Genomic DNA, 19,674 nt, shown 5'->3' with positions numbered 1-19,674 from the left:
CAGGGCCTGACAGGTGGCGTGGGCACTTGGCACAATACCTGCATGGAGAGGCTGCCCGTTACCCCGAACGCCAGTCAAAAATGTATAAAAGAAGCCACCAACATGGCAACACCATCCTTTGAATGTCGCTGAAGAGTGACATGGCAGTACCAGGTAGCAATACACAGGAGACTGCAGGGATAGAATCCACACTGTGGGGAAGGGTCTGCCCGGGAAACACAGAATTAACTTGGAAAGTCAACACAAGTCTCCTTCCTTCAACTATGGGATCAGGTGAGAAGAACCAATGAAGGGTACTGCAAAGTGCATCTTTAACTCCCTACACAAAGCACAGAAGCAAAACATCAGGATTTCAGACAAGAGAAACCTCAGAGTGGTAGTGAAGTAATTACTTTCTTATTCTACCACTTGTTCTTCCCTTGGGCCCTGATCACCTTATCATCTTGCAGCAATAAAATAGTGGTGATACTGAGTAGCAGGCATAATGCAGACTTTGTAACTGGTGCTAATCTCATATAAACTTCAAAATGATTATTCCAAATCTTACATCCAATCAACTAAGCTCAGTGTGTGTTCAAAGAGGAGGTTTCTTTGTTGATTCAAATATTTATTGAGTACCAAGCCTAAAGACAGATGAATGACAAAATATGGTCTTCACTCACAATAGGTTTATAATCTTTGGCAAAACAAATACAAAAACAGACATATGTCCTAAGATGTGTGCTTCAAATATTAAGTAAAAAACATATTTTAATGAGAAGCTGGTGCTTTAGCCCAAAAAGGTCAAATGACTAGTGATACATACCATGTTTTCAACTCGAAGTTCAAATGGCATTGGGTTATATACCATCAGCTGAACTTCACAGACATCTCCTTGAACCCACTGGAAATCTAGAAAATACACACACACGGAAGAATCTATGCATTAGTTGGTATTTTTTTCACTTTCCACAGGGTTTCAGATTATTCTTCCAGTAATTTATTTTCCAACAAGGCATCAGGCACCATGATCACACTGAGAGGAACGATTCAAAGCTGGCTTTTCCACCAGCTTCCTCTGAAACAAAGCAAAGCAGCTGTCACTGCCACTTTGATGCCATGTGAATGATGCTTCTCGCTGCCTTCCACAGGCTGCATTCACGTCGGCATACCAAGTGCAGTTTTACAAAACTGAAAGCAATCCAGACAGCACTGTTCTTGGTGTGGAGCTGTAAGGCACACCATGTTGCACTGGCCCAGAGGCTGGCAGGGGAGGGGGGCACTGGGGTCACTTGTGAGTGGCACAGAGCACAATTTCCCCTAGCCCCAAGACTGTGAGAAAGGAGAGTAGCTTCTCCTCCCTGCCCACTCTCAGGCCAACTGCAATTCAGCACCTTTGGAGAGCCAGAATTCTGATGACCTCTGAGCCTTCCAGCCCTGGTGTGCACGTCCCAGTGTGTGTGCCCTGTGTAATCCCCTCCCACTGAGTGTGAGAATGGAAATTAGGTCATGTTATATAACAAAGGTGAAAGAATATGCAGGTGTAATTGAGGTCCCCAACCAGTTGACTTTGGGTTAATCTAAATGAGGATTGTCCAGGATGAGACTATTCTATTCAGGGAGCCCTTACAGAAGACCATGTGGCAAGGACCAAGAACGGCCTCTAGGAGCTGAGAATAGTGACCCACCAGCAAGAGAACAGGGACCTCAGTTATGCAACCACAAGGAAAAGAACAAAGAACAACCTGAGGATCCTGAGAGCAGGACTTTCCTCAACTGAGCCTCCAGATGAGAACACAGCCCCAGTTGACACCTGGATTTCAGCCTTGTGAATCCCTGAGCAGTGGACCTAGCTGAAACTCCTGACCCATACAGTGAGAAAATAAATTTGTGTTGTTTTCAGCCACTAAGTTTTTGGTAATTTGTTACAAAGCAATAGAAGCTAATACAGCACCTGTACCCATTTCCAGCAACCCCTCCTCCCTTGAAGATACTCCATTGGGCAAACCAGAAATGATTTCAGAATCGATTAACAGGTGTTAGGCATGCCTCAGGTGCAAGGCACTTTTAAGTGGGTCATCTCTTTACTCTTCATAATTATTTCATGAGACAGGTATTGTAAGCACATTGTTACAAGGCAGGCCCTCAAGGTCCAAACCAGTTGGCAAATTTGCCTAGAAATCACACAACCAGTAGTGCAATAGGGATTCAAGCCCAGGTCTTTGAACTCAAAGCAGTATCTAGAACAGACATGAGCGGCTAAAAGGATGGTGTGGGGCTTTTTCTAGAGCAGACACGGACATTTATTGACCAGAGTTCTTCAACTTTTACAGAGCTTTCGTAACCATGTTTTCAAGTCACAGCTTTTTCCAAACACTTTGCACCCTACACAGAGATTAAGACTGGCTCCACCAAATCTATGACATATGACCCAAAGTTGGCATGTTGAAATGGCATGAACTAATAAAGAGACCACCAAGTGAGTTAATTTACAAAGTGCTTGCACAGCCATGTATTCACTGAGCCTCTGGACAATGCAGTGAATAACCAACATCTACTTGGTCAGCAGAACAATGAGTATTCTTAGTCTAAAAAAAGGAAAACTCCCCCTGACAGGTTGAATTGCCTGCCCATCTTGTGGCCCTGATAAATGAGGATTCAAACTCAAGTCTGTCCGGCCCGAAAACCTATGCTCTTTGCGCTCTACTGCTTCACCCTTTAGGGCTCTGGAGTCTCGGGTCTTGTTCTACCATCGCCCAGCTCCGCACCCACTGCCCCACCCCCAGCAGTTTCACCCAGCCTGCCTGGGTCTGCAGGTGGTCAGGGTCCCGGCCTGCTCTTCACCACAGACAAAAAAGCCCATTCTTGTTGAACAAGTCGCTATGCCTGGTAACTAAGGAATTGTTTTCTCTGTCATGGTCAAAAAATAATCATTTTTTAAAAATCATTTTCTGGGGTGCTGAAAGGAATAATTTATACTTAGATAGTCCTTGTCTACTAAAGGGTAATTCTGAGATAAATCACTGATTATATGAAAAGTTATTTTTGCCTGAAGATAGAGATAATCCCCTCTCCAATCCTTAGTGTGTCACAGAACACAGTGATGCCCCTTCTTCGATATTTTTTCCCAGAAACAGTGGGAAGGACAGGAATTAGCAGGTATTAAACATCCCTGTCTCAGGCCCTCTCCATCCCGTCAGCACTGCATGCTGCACATGTTGCTATGCGCAGCAGTGGACCCACGGCGTCTGGCGGTGCTTCTGCTGACGAGCTAGTCTCTTTCTGACGCTGTATGGACCGCTTGGCAGGAAGCACTCCTGATTCATCACTGCAGCCCCAGCACCTACCACAGTGCACACAACTGCTACTGCAAACATGATCTGCACGGCTGACAGGAACTTTAGAAACACTGTTTCCCTGGATCCTCAGAACGACCCTCCCGGTTGGCTTCCGAGGTACCCATTCTTCAGACAACACAACTGCAGCCCTCCGCATGATCAGTTGTCCTAGGTCACACGGTGGGAAGTGAGAGCTGCAGGGCCAGGCTGCAGTCCAAGCCCATCTGACAGCCATGGCCTTTCCAAGCCACCACACTGCCTCCAGTGGCAACACCACAAAGCCCTACACCCTTCACACAACCACGCTCGAGCTCAGCACCTGTGTCGCAATCATCTTTGCAGAGACTGTAGCGCAGACAATGGCCACAGCAGCCAACACACAGACATAAGATGGGTAAATTATTCCAAGTTAGAGTGGAAAATGGCCTCAAAAACTGCCCTAAGGGGTTTACTCATCCCTAAAACTCTGTGCCCCCTGCTGTGGTGACACCTCCACCAGTTATACACAAAGATTCATTTACAGAGATTAGAAATTTAAGGCAAAGATATGTGATTCATCAAGCCTCCACGTAGGTACTCATTGATCAGTATATATTGCCAAAAAGATATTAGAAGCCAGAGAATATAAATTATATTTTCCTACCCATGGGTATGCAACAAATAATATGCATTCTGGCTGAACCTTCTGTTACATCTCAGAAAAAAAAAAATCCACTGAATTTATCCTCAGCCAAGATGAGCAGGTACTTCTTACTATGGTGAGAAGCCATGTTATAAAGGGAAAAATCCTTGAGCACTGACTCATACAACCTGGGATGAAGACTGGGCCCCACCACTTACTTACGAGCTCTCTGACCTAATGCAGGTAATTCATATGTGTTCAGGCTCAATTTTTTCATCTGGAAATAGGGGATATAATAATGTCTACAGCGTCAGCATCAAACAGCTATGAGGATTACTACATAGTGTCTGCTTAAGCCCTCTTCAGCAAATGCAGAGCATCATTTTCATAAAAAGAACCTTTGATAATTCCTTAAGACTGAAAAAAAAAAAAAACACAAAGGCAGGCTGGCTCTACAGGCCTGCAATCCACAGTCAACGGCACATGGCGCTCAGGGGCCCATGTCTCGTTTACCGCTCTGCTGTCACTGTCTTTGAATTCTTAGTAATTTTTGAACAAAGGATTCCAGGTTTTCCTTTTACACTGGGCCCCACTCATTATGTCACTGGCCCTAAGAAGAGAGATCCCATGCCTCCCGTGCTCTAAATCACCTCTAGAAGTTTTTCTTCCTTTAAAGTCTTTACGGAGAAAGCTTATCACCAACCTTAATGAGACCCAAAATGACCAGCCAGAGACCCTCAGAGCGTCCCAGAGAAAAGAGCCTCAGCCCTTCCGTGACAGCTAGCCCAGGTCCACTGGGGAAAGAGGTGCTGGAAAGCAGCCTGCCAGCTGTCCCAGCACTGGTGAGACACTGACCAGAACAGGACCATGTCTCCTGTCTCCAACGAGGTGAAAAGGAGAGTTCCACAGGGGGCTGGGCAGCGATGTCCCCAAACACAGCAGGGACAGAACTGGTTTTGCTCCATCCTGCTCACTGGCGTGTGGACCTGGGGAACACCATCTGGCCCTTCCTGGTTACCCACGATGTCCACCCATCTCCTACACTTCCCATCACCTCCACATGTCCTCCAGAGCAGAGAAGCAGTGGTAGGGGAGACAAAGTTGGGGCACCTTTCAAAATCAGTATACTGAAAATGGAATTTCAAAGACTCATACATACAACATATATACACAGATACTGCAGTAGGCTACATACTTAGGGCTCATGTTTTCAGAAATTTCCCAAAATTCAGTATCACCTGCTATTTTTTTAGGATATTACTCCATGTCTCTTCCTTTATTTTCTTGTTCTAATAATGAACAGCTGGAACAGTCAGAGCCACGCCTTGGGGAGACCACCCCACTCCCCGGAGGCAAGGCTGCTTCTGAGCCTCCAGACACCTTCTCAGGGCCCTGCAGGGCCTGCATGCAGTCTAACCAGTGTTAACTGTTTATGCAAGTACACAGGTACCCGTGGCGACAGCGCTACAGTTTTAGAGAACTTTCCTTCATATTGTGTCTTGATATTCAGCTTCTCATGCATTTGTGTCTTGCACGCATGAACTGAAAGGGAAACTGTGTCGAGGGTGGGGACTGTGTGGTATAGTTAATTTAGGCCTCTGCCACGTGTGCTGTGCACATCAGAGAAAACCAGAGTGTACTAACGAGAACGGCACACTGGGCCTAAGAAGATGTGAGTTCAAGGTTTAGCTTTGCCACAAAATAGTTGAGTAATTCTTAGAACGTCATCCTCTCTGAGTTTGTTTCTTTGTCTACAAAAGAGAAATAAAAATTAATTCCTCCAAAAATACTGGGAAAAGTAAATTAGCTAATACATGATAGCCTCTTATAAAGCACAATTTGAATAAAATAAGTGATACCCAGCTCTAAGAAACAATGGTGATATAGCACATCTTATATTTTCCTGGTTAGAGCTGGAACCCATACTACTAAGTGAAGTATCCCAAGAATGGAAAAACAAGCACCAGATATATTCTCCAGCAAACTGGTATTAACTGAGTAGCACCTAAGTGGACACATAGGTACTACAGTAATAGGGTATTGGGCAGGTGGGAGGGGGGAGGGGGGCGGGTATATACATACATAATGAGTGAGATGTGCACCATCTGGGGGATGGTCATGATGGAGACTCAGACTTTTGGGGGGAGGGGGGGAAATGGGCATTTATTGAAACCTTAAAATCTGTACCCCCATAATATGTCAAAATAAAAAAAAATTAAAAAAAAAAAGCCAAAAAAAAAAAAATAAGTGATACCATTTAACCACTTCAGTACCAGCGTTGACTATAGTTGACAGATGAATGCGCACAGCTGAGTGTCAACTTTAGCCGACAGCCGTGATATGAAGGAAAACAGTTGAGCGTCGACTTTAGCCAACAGCCATGATATGACTTTTCTAATTTTTCATTTATCAAAATAAAATTGTGAACATTTAAAAATAACGTAATAAAAACATGTGTATGTTACCTATTCTGATTCACATTACAAGTAAAGCTGCCTGTAAAGTAAAACAAGCTTTCAGTGCTTTAAAGCTTTCCTCATCACACAAGGGCAAAACGGATTCGTCATCAATGTACAGCACAAACTACTGTACGGACTATGAGTGCCGGCTATGGGCAAGGTTTAGCAGCCAGTGAGCGCTGTACCGAAGTGGTTAAAAATGCACAAGGTCCTTTTAGTACTCCTACCTCAGTGAAGCCCTTTATCTTAGTAAACAACTTTATCTCTTCCAAAACACCCTATTTTTAAGGTGTTCAGATATTTACAAATTGTTAATAAAGTTCATTATAAGACCCTTACAGAGGCTAAGAAATTTTAGCACTAGTGTGAAAAATGCTTATTAAGATAATGTACTATGCACAATGTTCATACTGTCCTTCCTGCCTTAAACTCACGCTGCCCTGCAAAAACCATGGAATTGTGTAGTAAGACCTAAGTTCTGTGAGTTCTTGAACAAGGCATTTAAACTTCCTGAATCTCAGTTCCCTTATCTATAAAATGGGATTCATAATATCTACCTCAATAATTCTTTTTTTCATCATTGTTCTAGGCATTAGGGATATACCAGGGAGCAAGACAGAGTTCCTGGTCTCATAGTATATTGCAGGAGGGAAAACATAAACAGATAAACACAGATTTGATTTGGAGAGAAGTACTATGAAGAGAAACCCAGGCAGCATAGCTAGAGGTAATGGGAGGAGTGGCCTGGAGGTACCAGGATCAGAGAATGCCCCACTGAGCAGGGGACATCTGAATGGAACCAGTGACAGTGGGGGACAAGTTCCAGGCAGAGGGAAGAACAAGCACAAAGGCCTGAGCCCAGAACAAGCTCATTACACCCAACAATCAGAAAGAAGTCATTGCAGGGAAACCTGAGGAGCAGAACAAGGGTGGCAGGAGGTGAGAATGAAAAGTCAGGCATAATGGGGGTGGTGAGTGAGCAGGGACAGGTCAGGGAGCACTGCAGCCCATGATCCAGGGTGTAGGTGGTCTTGTACATGCAACAGGAAGCCTATATCCTTGTAAGAACAGCATCGTGGAAGGAGTCAGAATGCCTTTTTCCTAAATAGAGGGTATAGAAATTAAGAAAGAAACAGAAGGAGAAGAAAGCACAGATTATCAAAAGCAGAGTGCAAGCAATTGCAGGTCTTCTATTTACCCTCCTAAGAGGGACTCAGCAATCATCAAGCAAGAGGCAGCCTCTTGACAGCCCTGGAGGTCTGTCACAGTGACATGTAAGCATAATGGGCAGTGATCACCAATGACCAGCAATCATAATCTCAAATGCAAGGGGCCCCTGGGTTTGTCTTTGTGGCAGCGAGGAGGTGGGGGGCTCCGTGCCACAGCCAGGCTTCGGGAAGGACACCAAGGGACAGGGGCAGGTGGTACACATGAGCCCTAGACCCGCTGCAGGACAGACACGAGCAGGTCAAGCTGGGAAGAGGCCGACAAGTGCTCTACTCCCAATCTCTCCCATCATGCAGTGTGATCCAGGGCCGACTATCCTGATCATCAGTGTTCACAAATGAAAATAATACAATGACCTCATCCACAGTCAGTCCTGAACACAACTCAACCCTAAGTCTTTCTCTGATGATTCAGAAGTCACTTCAGCACTTGGAAAAATCACTCTGATCTCCAATTATCACTCTTCTGTAGTTCATAAAAGTCTCAGTTAACAGAAGTCTTTCTGGTTTCTAGAATTTCCACAAAATCGCCTTTTATTAAATAGATTTTTAAATATCAGATCTATGGGCAACTGTCTGACAAAGGCAGCAAAAGCCAAATAAACTTATTTGACAATATATACACACATGCCTGTGTGCACTCACACATGAAGGAATTGGCCTGAGGCTCTGCTCTAAAAATCTAGCAAAACCATTGGAAATCAGGTGGCAGAGCACAGTTAGAAAGTCAGGATAAATGGTCCTACCTATTTTCTTGTTCCGCTCTTCTCCGCGGTTGTGCGCGATAATTGGTGAATAGATGAAGGGACTCTTGGTCGACACGTTCTGACCCAGCAAGCTTTTCATTTTTTGTGGCCGCAGGCTGGCAGGAAGGTTCAACAGTTTCACACGCCTGTTGTTTCAAATGAAACACAAATACTTCAACTGCCTTGTTAGCTTGGTTTCAGGATAAACACTACCAAACATCATATTAGAAAAACAGTAAATCAGTCAAAATAGACGATAAACTGAGAGAAGGAAAAGCACTCACATTCACAGGACCAAGCAGAAGAATGCAGCAACTCAGGACTACCCCCGGGAGGGAACAACATTTCCCTGGTGCTTGAGGCCCTCTGTGGGCTCCATGAATTGGGCCACAGGGCAGTTTGAGTCAGAAGGGCCAGGTGGAAACCTCACTGCACTACTGACCAGCTGTATGCCTTTGGGCAAGTGCCTCGCTTTCCCCAAGACTTAGGTTCCTTGTCTACAAACTTCAGATAGAGCCACCACCTCATGGGATGCTCCTGGCACAGTGCCCAGTGCTCCGCACAGGCTGGCTCTTCTGTCTTTGCCTCTCCCTGCCCTGACCGGCCTGCCTGCAGCAAGAGGACACCAGACCCTGACCCCTGAGAAGGCACCACATGAGACGGTTAATAGCACCTCGGCCTTAGTTACATGAGGGGCTGCTTCCCCAGCAGGATGCTCTGAATCTTAAACTGCTTTCCCAGCTGTGGATGCCTGCTAATCTATGCTCATGCTGCAAATTCTATCAGCTAACGTTTATTGAAAATGCACTAATCTGTGGAGCTTGAGCATATTCAGACACCATGCTAGCCACTTCACATATATCATCTCAATTAAATATCACAACCACCTTTTTAGTTTGGGTACTATTACAATTTTCTCCATGTTATCAATGAAGAAACTAACACAAGAGGGATTAAGTATATTGCCCCAAATGCCATAGCTGGAAATTGATGATAATAGGAGACACTGTGCTCTTAAACTACAGCACAAATCACTTAACCTGCCTAGAACTTTTTCACTTATAAAATAGGAAAAATAAGAGGTACCTGATAATGTCATACAAATTGGAGGACACCTCCTTTCCCTGGTTCCATACTTCCAATGGCGGGGAGGGGCTGGTCATCCATTAGAAAAACAGTCCTAACCTCACTCTGCTCTTTCTCGCTCCTCCTGAGGGAGGTGGTAAATTGGAAAGGGGACCAGGTCATGCACCGCTCAGCTCCTTGCTCCTAGGGCTTGCCTGCTTGCAGACAGCACATATTTTGTTCTGCTCTCTGCACACACAAAATATGACCTCTCTCCATGGAAGAGGCCTCCAGCACCCAGCTAGGCCAGGGACTAGGCTAGGTCCATCCAACTCAGAGAAGGACCCATAATCCCTCTGGCAAGATCGGCCCCATGTTATTCACTGTATCTTCCATTGGCCTAAAACAGATATTGCTTTCTGTTGATTCCAAACTTGGACAGAAAAGAGGGAGTGGCCTAAATGGGGACACCTTCAATCCTTTGCAGTAAGGGAATATACATCGAGTACCTATACTAGCACCTAACACATAGTAGGTCAACAAAAACTTCTCTTCCCCTCCTTAAAACACTTACTTATGAACAAGAGAACAGCATACCTGGTGAAAAGATTACACACTGGACTGGAGTGAAGAAACTAGGTTTTGGTCCCTGTTGTGAACATGCTGTTGCTGAACCCTGGATGGGGGTCAGGGGGTGGTTCACAGTTTCTTTCCACCTGAACATTTACTCAGTTATAAAATGATTCTATTCTCTTAGGACACGAATACCTTTCTATTCATATCAAAGTCACCACCTAAAATGAGATATCATTTGTGATTTTAAAGGAATCATCTATGCAAGTAGAGAAATTCCAGATCACATAAATGGTTTCTAAAATATGTAAAAGAATTCTGAGGGGCACAGTCAGGCAGAAAAGTAACCTAACATAACTCAAAATTTTGCATCAAATATCATTTTATAAAATGTGGCCTACAAAAAAATAATTGTTCAATTATTCAACCTAACCTAAAGAAAAGATAATTCATCTAGCGTGAAATTACTGCAGGACTAATAAGATTGTATTTGGCCTATGAAGCTGCCAACAATAAAGCAGAATTCCAGGGATAAGTGTCCAAGGCAAGGATTATTTTGACAGATTCCATTTGGAAACCGTTGACGTTTTAAAAATCTGACTTTCCTCAGTATACTATAGCTAATTGGGACCATACAAAACAATAGTGAAACACTAATTAGGAAAGTGATATAAAACAAATTGGTTGAAAGGAATGACAAAGAAAAAAACAACTCACCTTTTGTTCGTTGGTTTTTAATCCCTCAACCTTATTTACATGGGAAACATAACTAAGAACTCATCTGATATCTCTTAGCATATGGGCAATGGATAAAACTGGCCTCGTCTGCCCCATATTTGAAACCATGTGGAGGTCAGTTGTTCCAAGGCCTGGCATGTCTGAAATAACTGGAGAGGGCAAGCCACACATTCTGGATGAGCAAGGTGGGACCACCCACTCCTGATCCTGAATGCTACTATACACCTCGTATCGTCTCTAAACAGCTCTAGTTGAGAAACTCTTAAGGGAGGTTATAGCTTGGCCACTACACCAAGTATGAGAGAAAGTACTGGACAGTAGTATGAACCTAGTGGGATCATAGATGATGTACCCTGATTGGTATCTGGGAGGCTGAAAAACTGCCCTGAATTTGGGCCCCTAAGCCCCTTTTTGAATAAATGCCTCTAATCTTCCTCAACAGTATAATTAATTTAAAAGTTGAAGCTTTAAAAATACCAAAACCACTCAGAGCAACTCAAAGCTCACTCTGACTGGAAGGTTTCGATCATTATCAATTTAAATGCCTTCATTAAACTCTAGAGCTCTTTTCCAGGCTGAAAGTGCTCAATTTCAGTTCATTAAAAAAGACAATCAAGGGAGAAAGGAGGACAGGAGGGGCGAAAGCCTGCCTAACAGGGACAATGAACACTGTTTGTGTGACCGGCACACTTATGGCCATGACTCAAGCATGACAAAGGTGATGCATGTAACCAAGAACATTTGTACCCCTTTAATATTTTTTAGCTAACTATCCTCTGTTTTAACTCTGGACAGTAGTACCTGGATATGGGCTTGGCTGCCTCCTAGAAGATGAGATCATGCTTCACCATTATTGAAACCCCAGCATTTAGCATTGGGCCGGGCATATCTTAAGCATTCAATAAAGATTTGATTAATTGAATTCTGGAATAGAAGTCAAACAGGGATGTATTTTTGGCTCCTTTTTTTTTCAACTTGCATCATAATTACTTGAAACCATTTTGGGGTGAGCCCAGTTCATGCTCTCGTGCTAAGGAGAACAAGTCTTTTCCTGTAAATTGTTGAAATAGTTTTCTTGTCAAAAACTAAGAAAAACACTAAGAAAAGAAAATGGTCCTGATCACCTATTCTAAAACCGAAATCATAATTATGAGGCCTCTCCAACAGTAAATGTGCTTACCTCTAACAATTCCATATAGCAGGTCTGATAGCTTACTCACCAATGTAGATATTTTTCAAACAACTTACTCTGTCACACTACCACTGAGCTGTAGTCTTCAAATGTTTATGTTACTGATTTGTAATACCTGCCTGAAATAGTCCCAGACTTGTTTTCTAAGGAAAAACCAGTCTGCAGCGCCCACACTGGCCTCCCTGCAGGCGGAGATGAGGAACACAGATTCAGGAAGCAGGGACAGCCCTATGTGCACTGTGAACACTTACCCACTGCACACAGACCCGCAGAGGGCTGTCATGGGCCAGGTACTGAGAGTACCAACCACATGCATCTGCCACCCACAGTCAGCAACAAAAGACACCTACCGTGTCTTCCTGATGCCTGAGAATATATAACAACTCTGCATCCTCTGCTGCCTAATTCCTGCCAAAAAGCTCACTTATATGAAATCACATTCATGAAGGAATGCTTGATATATCAGCAGTCCACCCACTATTCTCAGTCGGATGGCTGCAGCAAGCCAGATGACAGAGGACCACAGTGCTTTGTCCCTCTGGGAGAACTGCGTTTATTCTAGGTACTCTGGCATCCTGTTCTCAGTGTACACTGCAAATACTAATAGCAAAACAACAAGAGAAACCTGCTTAGATCTTTGTGGCGATGTTGCTGAGGATGTTACTCAATATGCCATAATGTTCCCTTAAGAGAATCCACAAGAGGGCCGGGCGCGGTGGCTCACACCTGTAATCCTAGCACTCTGGGAGGCAGAGGTGGGCAGATTGCTCAAGGTCAGGAGTTCAAAACCAGCCTGAGCAATAGGGAGACCCCGTCTCTACTATAAATAGAAAGAAATTAATTGGCCAACTAATATATATAGAAAAAATTGGCTTGGCATGGTGGTGCATGCCTGTAGTCCCAGCTACTTGGGAGGCTAAGGCAGAAGGATTGCTTGAGCCTAGGAGTTTGAGGTTCCTGTGAGCTAGGCTGACGCCACGGTACTCACTCTAGCCTGGACAACAAAGCCAGACTCTGTCTCAAAAAAAAAAAGAGAGAATCCACAAGAGGAGTTTCCCACCCCATTACCATGAAGAGGTATTATTTCCCCAGCATGACTGGCAGGTATCTGCTTACAAGAGACAGAGGATCCTGTAACCAATTGTGTTTCCTTCTCATTAGTTATATCAGAATCATGCTTCTTCCCACCACCAGCCATCACGTAGGAACTTAGGATTTCTAGGTATTAACAGAATTCGTCATTCTATTTTCTTATTCCACCCTTACTTTCCCTTCACTCTGGTTACTTCACTATTTTTCACATAATATTTATATGAGCTGCCTCAAATGTTTTATGAAATAAGGCAAAATATATATCTGTATCACCCATTTTGGGGAGAGCCTAGTTCATGCTAGACTAAGATCCTATGGACAAGCTTATTTTTGGATCAAAACAGATAAAAAGTGTCCTCCCCTTTCCCTCCTGACCCTAACAATTCAGTCTTGAAGTCCTCAGGGAAGGAAGAGCCAAGTAGGCACAGGTGCTGGCTGGCATGGGAAGCGGAGTCCAAGTGGGGCAAGAAGGGCCCATGGGGGTGGGCACAGCAGCAGCCCACCACACAGTGTCAGAGCACCACCTGGGGAGGGGGCTGGCAGTGGTAACAGAGGATAATAAACAGGCGAATTTGTCAGTAAGTAACTCTATTAAGGATAATGAGAAACAGGACTATACTTATGAGAAAACTAGAACAATCCCCGAGGTGTCGGAAACTACATACAGAAGTATCTGTATGAACTCATGGTTTTCAGTACATACAGATACAGAAATAAACACAGACATAAACATGGGTGTGTATAACGTATGTATATAAATAGATACATTGCCTAGCTATATCCACTGAGAACAGTGGCCCCCCAATAGCAGTGAACACCCAGACCTTATATAGCACCCAGACCTTAATTCTAAATTCCATTCTTCACCAAAGAAAACAGGGCTCTTTGGAGAAATGGCTGACTACAGGGCTGGGAGCAGGGAAAGCACAACATAAGCCCAGAGCATGTTTCTGTGCCAGTAGAGGAGGACATACACAAAGAATGACAGTTGTATGACAAAAGACACAGGAGCCAATCTGAGAGGGTTCCCACCAGCTAAATCTGGCACAGCCTGAGCATCAGAATAACAATAAAAGAGATTTTATCATTATAATAATATGTAATGGGAGAGGGAGGAAAGAGGGGGGAAGGGAAGGAGGAGGGAAGAAGGAAGGAAATCAATCTGATGAGGATTGAGATATTTACATAGTTTGAAAAGTACCTGGGCACAAAATGCTTACAAAAGGAAAAAGAGTAACTATAGTGGAGAAGTCTGGCCAACTCCACCCCAATCAAATACTGGGACAATCTAAGATCAGGCAGGTACCTTCTGGAAGAGCTCATTGAAAGGAACAGAGCATAATTTTCGTGACAGTCCTACAAGGATGCATGACTTCAACCTAATTGTGAGGAAACACCATATAGTCTACTAAACAACTGGCCTGTAATCTTCAAAAGTGCCAAGGTCATGAATGTCAAGGAAAGACAAGAAAACTGTTCCAACTCACAGAGACTAGAGATACATTGCCACAAAATTACCTGTGAGCATCTTCCCTGGATGCTTTTGTTATAAAGGGCATGACTGGACTTTTCTACTGGGGAAGCCTGAATGGGATGTGCAAATTATGAGTATCAATGGAATGTATCAATGTCAAGATGCTAACTTTGATGGTCACATCATGGTCATGTAGGAGAAGATCCTTGTTGAGGATGATAGGTACCTGGTAAGCACTTTACACTTGGCTGGCTCAGGAATATACAAAGCCAGGCCAACCGACCTTTCCCTACATCTATACATATATGCCCAGAGATAGCAGCTGTTTTTCTTCCAAGGACCCAGTCTGAGACGATTTGAACCAAGCTATCTGTGGTCATGAGTGGTCTACCCCATCACAAGGAGAAAGTTCCTCAACAGTGAAAGAGAACAGGATACAACACAAAGAAAAGCTGAGCCTATGAGGTTCTAAAAACTGCATTTTTGTCAGACCATTTATTAGGTCTTAGGTCCTGAGACCAACTTTCTCTTCATTTTTCCTAAGCTAGTGTGAGTTAAGTTCTTATCACTTGCAATGAATGGGAAGAGCTCCAACCAGTGCATCAGACAAGTGATAATGGAGTTCCTGACCAGAGATCTAAGATTCACCAGCCTCAGTTCCCACACCTCTCCCACTCCTTGTCCAGCCACAGGAAGTAGCAGATGCATCAAGCAATGGTGTTCTATGTTCCCCAAATGCAAGTCACCTTCCTCCTGCTTCTCTGCCCTTGCTGCCTTCTGTGCCTGGAAGACCCTCCCAGACTGGCACTCCCTAAGTAACTACAGTCGTATCTCCTCCAGGACCTACTCCCCCCACCCTACTGGACCAACACCCTTCCTCCATACACCTCAGCCCCCACCATGGCACTTCCCTTGTGCACAGCAAGTGAAACACAGTTTTAAGACCCCACTAGGCTAGCAGCATCCTAAAGGCCAGAGATACATCTTCTAGCTCCCCAGCTGGGCAACGAGGACCAGTCCTGGCACTTAGGTTGTATGAAGTAAAGAAAACCAATTCTTTGCTTTCCAAAAGATAAAATCTTCGCCACAGAAAGACTAAGCAAAATACAATAGCTTCTGACCATGGTTTGGTATCGTCATTTTTATTTTAAAAACCAACATCATGTCTATAGGTAGGAGGAAAAACTCCCATGGAAGCTCCATTCTCACACCAGAGCTCACCAGCCCCAAAACTGAGAAGTATGAAGAAAATCTTCAGTTTCCGGAGAAGACAATGGCCTACTAATATGGGAGCAAAAAGATGTTTGGGCCAACATAACCCCGTTCTTCAAATTTTCAGCTCTGAGACTTTCTGGCTTTGGTTACATGAATTTTAATAAATAACTAAATAGTTATATATCAGCATTTCTTGAAAGCCTGTTGGAACATAATTCAATTGATTTAACTTAACATGTACAAACAAAAGTAATAACTGGGAAGAGTAATCTAACTTCTAATTAAAGGCAAAACTCCCTTAAGCCTCTATAAGAACTTATATCTGCAAAGAGCTTTTCTGCTTACAAAGCACTTTCCAAATATTTCATCTGATCCATGCACGGGAGGTATGTATCACCAACCCCAGTTCAAAAAGAAGTTAAATACCTCATTCACAGTCACACAATTAATTGCAGAATATAGAATTTGAATATAAGACTACTGAACAGAATCCTATGGTTTCCTCAATTTTACATGAGGAGAGTTTATTAATGCCCTGAATAAATAAGACACATCAATAAATTTTAGTTACCATTCTTCCTTTCTGAAACCTAAAGAAATTCTTGTATAGTAGTATCCCTCACATGTAATCATGACAGAATTTTAGAGGAGGAAATAGCATATAGTCTATTCTAGAAGTATTGCCCACGGAATACCTTTGGAGAAAAAAAGATCTTGCTTTGAAAACAGGAGTTCAAAACCAGCCTGAGCAAGAGCGAGACCCCGTCTCTACTATAAATAGAAAGAAATTAATTGGCCAACTGATATATATATAAAAAATTAGCCGGGCATGGTGGCGCATGCCTGTAGTCCCAGCTTCCCGGGAGGCTGAGGCAGAAGGATCACTCGAGCCCAGGAGTTTGAGGTTGCTGTGAGCTAGGCTGACGCCACGGCACTCACTCTAGCCTGGGCAACAAAGCGAGACTCTGTCTCAAAAAAAAAAAAAAAAAAAAAGAAAAGGAAAAGAAAAATGCTAGAAGTTGAATTATGGAGCAAGGATATCCCATTTATCCTAATTCTTCATACTTTCAAATGACAAAAACTTAGGAGAAAAGCACAAAAGTCAAATCTGGCAAGCACATTAAAGTAAGCAAACTTATCTGTGTATGAAAATTAATTTCAAATAAAAACACAGACCTATTTATTAGTAAGAACAGCATATAATCAGGCATCTGAGTCAGGAAGTGTCACAAATGCAAGAAGGACAAACACAGTTCATAAAATAAAGTACGTACTCACTTCAAGGTGGTGCTTTGCCAAAGTAATGCTTTCTGACTTGGAAAGGACAGTTATTAATCAATGCATTATCTTGACTCATAAGCATTACAGTTTGCAAACCAAAAACTGGACTTTTTGTCTGGAGCAACACAATAGAGTAGGTGGAATATGGGCATCATTCACTGTAATAGTTCTTGTCGGATGCCTCCTGACATCCACTTCCCACTTCTCCTGTGCCCAACAATTCCTAGGTTTTGCTTTAGGGAAACTATACATGCCCTCTTCTCAGCCATGTGGTTTGGGGAGACTGACTCAGATCTGAGTCCACAACCCTGTGAGAGGCAGTGAAAAGCAAGAGGACATTCTTTCTCTTGGAGAAAAAAGTTTCATCTTTCCTTCACGGGTGTTGCCAAAAGGTACCTTCTTTCTTTTCCTGGACACTATAGGAAGAGGATATAAGGTCTGGAGCTGCTGCTGCCACTCTGATACCACCTAGGGCCTGAAACTAAAGCCAACAACTGCAGAAGACAGAACTAAAAGAAGGAAAGAAACCAAGTTCTGACAAGGTTATCTGAACATGGACTCCAGCCCTACCTGAATTCCTGCCTAGACTTTTCAGTTCTATGTGCCACAATTTCATCCCTGGACATATCCCTTCTCCCTTCCTGCCCTGAATGGACGGTGTTACCTGGAGCTGCAGCAGCCATCTGGTAATCATGAGGTAAAGACAGAGTTGCAGAGAGGCCACCTGTTTCCAGCTTCTCAATAAATAAGGAAAATAACCTCCCATTGGCTATCCATTATTAGGTGTTCCGCACTTTATAGCTGAAATAATTTCTAACTCATATAGAAAGCATAGTCATTTCTACCTGGGTGGCTTAGGAAAAGGCTTTATGGAGAATATAATCCTTGAACTAAATCCTGAAAGATGACTAAGTACCATAGGGAAGAGTAAGGGAGCAAAGGCATTTCAAGCAGAAGATAAAACCTGAACAAAGGAATAACACATTTTACCTACTCTAAGTATTTCCACAGGGAAAAGGAGGGTAGTGGGACCAGGGGAACAAGCGGCTCACAGTCGAAGTCTGGAGACAGAGCAGGCCACAGAGGGCCTTGTAAGCCACGCAAAGCAAGCAAATTGGATTTTGTTCTGTAAGTGATAGGGAACAAAGTCGGCTGTGAGATACTCCAAATCTTCTAGAGAAATTCCCTCCCATTTTGCCAATAGTGCTAATGTCCCTGTGAGCTTTTTCCTGCGCTGAATCTCATGCAGTAGTTCTTTCCAGTTTTTAATGAGACAAGGTACAAATGACGCAATGACTAAGTCACCAGGGCAAACAGGGCTTATTTCTCTAGCTAAAAGTCTCCGGAAAACCATAAAAACATATCTATACAGATGGTGGGTAGTATACAAAATCAGATTTTAAAAAATAGTCCATGCTTTACAAGGGTTAAGTTGGACTGAAAAAAAAAAGAAGAAAAAGAAAATAAATTAAAAAGAAGAAATTAAAAAATTTAAAAAAAATAAAGTAGTCCATGAGCATGCTGGCAAGAGCGGTGGCACCAGGACACCAAGCAGGACGCAGTGAGCTGTTCACAGGGGAGCTGTGCAACACAAGCCAGAAAGACCTAGACTGTCAGTGAAAAGGACACATTGCCACCCTGCAAAAAGAGGATGTGCACAGCAGATTTATCAAAGAGCAGTTGCCTAAATGTCACACTATTACACTTTTATCCAATCTGTTCAATGTTTTTAAACAGCTAAGGGATGAAAATGTTAATATTATAGTATTTTTCAATCAATGTACTATTTGAAAAACAGGTGTAAAAATGTCTCCAAGATGAAAACTAATATTTACTGAGTGCTTACCGTGTGCCAGGCACTGTGCTCCATGCTTTTGTATGTAACAGCTCAGCTAAAACAAAACCAAGAACCCTGTGAGGGGACAATTTTATACCCACTGTAGTGATGGGGGAAAATGAAGCTTAAAGATGCTACATCCTTACCCAAGGTCTCATGCTAGTGAAGGATAAACCCAAGAACTCTAACTTCTACTCCAAGGCTGCCTCAGTGACCCAGGCTGTTTCTCTTCTGCTATCTCTGTGAGGAGAACAAGTACTTTTCTTCCTTGGTTCCCATGACGACCTGCAAGGACCAATTTTCCCCAGCTTCACGGACAAGAGGCCTGAGTGCTTAGAGATCTAGATACAGCATCAAAAGCCCAGAATGTTCTGTGAGGTTCAGAATGTCCTATTATGCAAGGTTTTCTAAATTTAAGAATGATTCAAGTCATGATGCAGATAAAAAATTATTAAGAAAGGCTTTTCTAGTCTTTAATTTTTTAAAAATGAATTATGCCCTTAATCCTCAAGCAAATACATTCCACTTTAAGTCTTACTTATAGAAAAGCCCAAAGAGAACCCTTTCTTCTCCAGTTTGCACCAGTGAAGAGGAAGCAGTGTGCACAACAGCATGACTACACCCTTCCTCTGGGCCCCCACACCACAGAGCTTCAAGTCTCTTCCAAGACATTCCAGGTAGCAGCCAGAACGACGTCTCCTGCCACTGCCTAGCCTTTTGGATGCTGAATCTTGCACCTCTGTCTGATGAATGACCTCATAAGTTCCCTTCAGAACGTCTTCTTAAAATCAAGTATGACCTGCAGGGGACTTTGGTGGACAGCACTACTTTCTGCCC

General features: G+C 43.3%; 1 protein-coding gene across 2 annotated transcripts in view; it reads right to left on the bottom strand.

Annotated features, from left to right (window-relative positions):
* TRAPPC9 (trafficking protein particle complex subunit 9) overlaps positions 1–19,674 on the bottom strand; it is a 609,198-nt gene that overhangs the window by 488,964 nt on the left and 100,560 nt on the right. For both annotated transcript variants that reach the window (XM_076004998.1, XM_076004999.1), the window contains 2 exons: positions 8,371–8,516; positions 806–891 (listed from right to left, as the gene is read on the bottom strand). In XM_076004998.1, coding sequence (XP_075861113.1) covers positions 806–891; positions 8,371–8,516 — 232 coding nt within the window. The remainder of the gene's footprint in view (positions 1–805; positions 892–8,370; positions 8,517–19,674) is intronic.

The sequence above is a fragment of the Microcebus murinus genome, chromosome 7 (genome assembly GCF_040939455.1).
Source record: "Microcebus murinus isolate Inina chromosome 7, M.murinus_Inina_mat1.0, whole genome shotgun sequence".
NCBI lineage: Eukaryota > Metazoa > Chordata > Mammalia > Primates > Cheirogaleidae > Microcebus > Microcebus murinus.
This window is presented reverse-complemented; position numbering and strand designations above follow the sequence as displayed.